Source organism: Talaromyces proteolyticus (genome assembly GCF_021365285.1).
Source record: "Talaromyces proteolyticus strain PMI_201 chromosome Unknown BGW36scaffold_2, whole genome shotgun sequence".
Lineage (NCBI taxonomy): Eukaryota > Fungi > Ascomycota > Eurotiomycetes > Eurotiales > Trichocomaceae > Talaromyces > Talaromyces proteolyticus.
This window is the reverse complement of record NW_025764278.1, coordinates 2250375-2255572: the sequence shown is the minus strand read 5'-3', so window position 1 is coordinate 2255572 and position 5198 is coordinate 2250375. Positions and strand designations below refer to the sequence as shown.

General features: G+C 39.9%; 2 protein-coding genes across 2 annotated transcripts; one reads left to right on the top strand and one right to left on the bottom strand.

Moving 5' to 3' along the window:
• Positions 1 to 209: 209 nt before the first annotated feature.
• Positions 210 to 998, top strand: BGW36DRAFT_423423 (uncharacterized protein; the record flags this gene model as incomplete). Its single annotated transcript, XM_046219832.1, has 8 exons — positions 210 to 246; positions 333 to 383; positions 436 to 467; positions 519 to 535; positions 603 to 614; positions 673 to 770; positions 849 to 865; positions 915 to 998. The coding sequence occupies 8 exons, from the start codon at positions 210 to 212 to the stop codon at positions 996 to 998; spliced, it is 348 nt and encodes a 115-aa protein (XP_046076896.1).
• Positions 999 to 3281: 2283 nt separating this feature from the next.
• BGW36DRAFT_355275 (ankyrin repeat-containing domain protein) lies at positions 3282 to 4673 on the bottom strand (the record flags this gene model as incomplete). The annotated part of the gene is made up of 1 exon (XM_046213626.1): positions 3282 to 4673. One exon carries the CDS (start codon positions 4671 to 4673, stop codon positions 3282 to 3284), a length of 1392 nt encoding a protein of 463 aa, XP_046076895.1.
• Positions 4674 to 5198: the final 525 nt, after the last annotated feature.

Below are 5198 nucleotides of genomic sequence, written 5' to 3'. Positions count from 1 at the left end.
GACGGCGAGATAGATGGATAGTGGAGACGGCCCTACGATTGGTGGAGTTGACATTCAAGGCTAACTCATAACGGCTAGCCCCGCACGTGTCCATCTGAACTGGTCGAGAGGTTGACGGACCCTAAACATTACTTTGCACGCCGATTCCAACCAGATCATCAACACTATCGATTGTGCGGTCATTGCCCTTTGCTGGCTACATACGCACAATGACGTCCAAGAAGGATATGCGACGAGCGGATCTCGGTACGATTGACAGGCCCTTCCCTTCGTTTCGCCTCCGCGCAGGGAGAGATGAAACATGAGCTGACTATAACGTTTTCTTGCTTTAGTGATTCCCTACGTCGATCCCCCGAAAGAGAAGAGTGAAACAGATATGGGAGGTACATAATATGGTTTGGTATACGCGATGGAGATAGGTGTTGACGGTTTCAGGTGCCATGTCGACGACGCTTCCAATGGCGGCTGTATGTGTCAATTCTCAACACATATATCTCTGAATTGCTAACGGATTATAGATGTTTACGCGGAACCGGTAAGTCGGTGGAATAGATATTCTGTGACTGAGACGGACTTTACTAACGAATATACTCCACTCAAAGACTTATTGGATGGTACGCTGTTACCTGTATTACAAAACGTTATACCAGGTTGAACTGACATTTGCGACAGGGTCTCCGTTGTCATTTCCGTCCAGAATTGGCTCGCAGAAAGCCCCGAACAGGCCAAGAATGCTGCAACACCATCTTATATGAATGTCTTTATGTCACGTACGTCTCCTACCCCTTGTCAATAGCATCATTCTGCTTGTTCGACCGTTTATCACTAACTATTATGCGTTGTACTAGTGATGGCAATGGGTGTCGTACGTTTCCTCCTCGCGTATCCAAAACGCTCTAACCCCTGTTTGACAGACATATATGCCACTCTTTTTCCCCCCGCCCCCCGGCCGCGGCAGCACCACGGCAGCTGCCCCGTCTCCATCTCCGTCTCCATGATGTACTCACAAAATGAATGGTGTTTTCGTTACTGGGTCTACAAATGGCGTTGCGCGTGGAGGTTGCGCTTTTGACATAGTAATAGGAATAATATAATATGTACTGTACATTCAACATCACATCATTTTGACAACTATTCTCTACAAGTCGTAGCTACGGTTGAGTCATTATCATGACTATTAATCAGAGTTTGTTCCAGCATGTCTTCCGTGGGGCCTTACCTCACAAGCCTGGTTCTTTAAAAGCCAAGCATACGGTCACGGAAAATCAGTTGAAAAGAGCCACCAAAAGATTACGAGTAGTATAAAATACTACTCGCTATCCTAAATATTCTGGTCCTTTATCAAATCTCAACGGCTTAAGTGAGCAAATATTCCGCTTACGAGATCGTGACAAATAATAAGAATATCACTAAATAGCGAAGCTAATTATTAGTCACAGAGGACACTACAGTAGAGGAAATTTTAGACCATTAATAGTCAGACTTATAAGCAGAAGTTAGGAGAGCACTTAAGGGTTATTCTTATACACATCGATGTCCTCTATCCATAAAATCTACGTCTTTGTACCTACTAACCATTTGCAATGATCTCCAGAACTAATGAACTATTATTAGTTGCTGATAAATTGCAGCAGATAAGATTATATTATATAAAATAAATCTTACCCTTACCCGAATAAAATAAAATTTAATTCCTTAAATGTCCGTCTTCGTTAAAGGCATCGTTGTGTTTATCTTCTTTTGACACAAGTTGACCATTTTAGGTATCGTTTTTACTAGCCAGCCTCCAGTCTACTTCGCACTGGCAGCTTTAAAGCATCCTATTCAGTTAACGAGCCATCTTTCCATAATTGATATATTCTCTGTCTTCCATCTTACATCTCGTGTCATAGATTAAATCTCCCTTGAGGTGCTCGGTCCATTCAATGATAAGACAACAAACACTAGTATGGAAGCTTCTCACGCTTGATCCACACCCATATTGTGACAGTCGCTTCACTTGGGTATGATAATCAGAAGAGATTTAGCTAGAAGATATAAATAATAATTCACAATAAATTAATACATATACTTGGCACTGTCCTTTTCTTACCCTCATAGAAGCGCAAGGTATAGATCGTCTCCTCGGGAATGTTCCAAGGGACTTTGTTGAACGCCAGTGAGAAAAACATAGGTACAGTAAAGCCTAGAATTAAAGCATAGGCTAGTCTATGTTATTATATTAATATCTGTTAATCGAATTTCAAAGTTTCTATTTAAAGTGAGTCTTAAGTGATGTCTTTTGATAAAGATTATGTCTATTTAAGTAACTTATATACTGAAGAGGGAAAATGACAAAGAATGACCTAGATATAAGATAATGAGAAATTCTGATCAACTGCTTCAACTTATCAGAAACCGTTACAGTGGTGACACGGTCTGGTCGATAGATACCTGATATATGCCTTGGAGCCTCGCATATAACTTGTCAATGGATCTATACCGCTCACATATAACTGTTTGCCAGTTTTCTTCCTTCTCTCTGTATCTTAGTACCTTCGCGTCAAGCTCCCTATATAGGGGAATCCATATTGGCCTCAAGGACTACAAACAAGGGGGGTATTTGACTCCTTGCGTAAAAGTTTTTGAGCCAACCGAGTCTCACCAACACTACACTATATACTTCCGTCTGAATAAGGTAGCTATTAAATGCTGATATCACATCAAGATCTCTTAACTGTGAGTAGATTCATCCTTAGTCAGAAAAGATAACAATAAATGCATGAGTGCTAATACTAAAATATAGCCGACAGAGTGAATTTGAGAATAGAAGGCTCTAAAAGAGAATAGAAAATAGATGCTGAGCTGAAAGCTGCGCGGTTTTCTAATTTTCTCAACTAGAAAATATGCTCCTACTCATAATGCGAAGGTGTCGCCACCACTTTCCCAAATACGTTGAATATTTTTGAGAAAAGTCCTCTCCAATACCTCAAATCCTTTAGATACTACAACATCCATCATCAATCCTCAGGATTTGGTGTTGAATCACAATCTAGTTAGCCTCAGTTCTGGAGCTTTCCATAAAGATTCAGTCCAACGGAAAATTCTCTGACAGAATATAAATGATAGCGATCGCCTAATTGCTGCCTGAGCAGTCAGACGTGAACCGCCCAAACTGTCACACAAGGAGCGATCCACACTCGAATATTTATCGCAGAAATGTTCCCAATTCTCAAGCAGTATAATTTATATAATAAATGATTTTATATGCTAATATTGATAATCGGAAATAACTCTCTTTTTCATCCGCTTTTGCTCTCTCTGCCAGCATCGTAACAAGGAATAGAAATTGTATTCATGTTTTTCTCAACCGCATGCTCGAGCGGTGTTCTGGAATATGTATCCTGTTCATGTATTTTGGCACCCTTCTCTAACAATATTTGGGTGGCATGGACGCCAAAAATACCAGGAATAACACTTGCCCGATGTAGTAATGTGATTTCGTTTCCTCCACAATATCTGCTAAAATCATTGACTTCCATATTTTTCAAAAGCTTTTTAAACGTCGCTTGTAAGAGACGCAATATTTCCTCTTTTTCCTCTTCTTCGGATTCTAGTTCGCCACTCCATGCGTTTAAGGTATAAGATGGAGACATGGTATTAGGTGCATCCTCTTCAAACCTCAATGTTGTATGGGTATCTTGCAAAATGTCCTCAGGTTCTAGATAAAGCTTCCCAGAATCTAATACATAAATACTGTAATACTCGGTAGTATCCAGAAACCTTATACACGGAAAGCGGTAATCAGAGGATCCTTGGAAGTTTTCTCGTATTTTCACATCGGCACCATTGTCGATCAGCAAAGAGATTATATCATGCTGAAGTCTAATCGTGTTCAATATTTGGCGAGGATGATCAATTGAAGGTGGCCTGAAACAACTCCTGTATATAGGCAAGTAAATTCGTTGCCCGTTACTGCTTATTTCTTTATTGACATCAGCCCCATGTAGCAACAACGTTTTGGCAATAGCAAGAACCTGGTCCCGTCCATTTTGATCACAAGGCCATTTAGATGCATCGCAGACAAAAGAAAGAGCAGCCGCTCCATATCCCCCATCCTCATTGATAAATTCGCTAGTTCGATACTTGTTAAGTAGAAGACTGGCCTTGATAATAATATTCACGAGCTTTAGAGACCTTTGCCTTACTGCTAAGATCAAAGGAGTTTTTCTTCCCGGGTGATCCCATGGACTCTCACCATGCAGGGGCTTGAAAACCTCAGCGGGATGTATATCAAGAAAGAGCCTAATAATCTCTGCATAGTGATCAAAAAGTCCTGTTCGCGTTCTTTTGAATAAATAATCTAGCGGGCGGTAAAGATCCTGATTTGTGATACCAACATCAACACTTTCTTCTAGTAATACCTTGACACATGGCACATCAGCAAGAGAGATTGCCCAATGCAGTACTGTAGTTTTCTTAGCATCAATTGGTTGTGCAAGTGCTCTTTTCATATAATTTTTTGAAGCGTTTGTTAACAGAAATTTCAGAACCTCGACGTCTCCCTTTTTAATAGCCAGGAGTAGTGGATAACCAGATTCTAAGGAGGTGATATCTCCCCCATAATCCAACAGCTGTTTGATTATCAGAAGGTCACCATGGCGCACAGCCCATTTGAATCCACTGCTTTTCATCCTTTTAACATTATGACGATAAAGAAAAGGAGTTAGTATTTGATTCAAGCGCCATGATGCTCTTGACAAACTGAGTAGATTCTGATTTATACATCTTACTCCACCTACAGAGATAATATAGTTAATAATCTCAAGAACTATTTCAACAGGTAACCAGTAAAGATGTGGTATCGGCTTGGAAGAGTCAAGTTGATCAAAGGCCATTCTTTAAAATAATACTTTCGATCTAGAAGGATAGACTGGGCGTTGTAGAATTGATATTTCGCTATGTTGATCAAGGTCAATGTATCAATAAATTATTCAACTCAACGAAAAGAAGATATTTGGTGAAGATGGGAAAGGCTCAGATATTATATAAAAGAAAAAGAGCAAAGAGCAATGACCATCATGACATCATGATATCCCACACTTTACTGGCAATGTTTCAAATTTTGGTCAAGGACCTGGAATTTCAAGTTGCGTTTGTTTGACATGTTCCTTTTGATACTAATTTTCTTTCTTGCATTATTAAATTTTGATATTTTT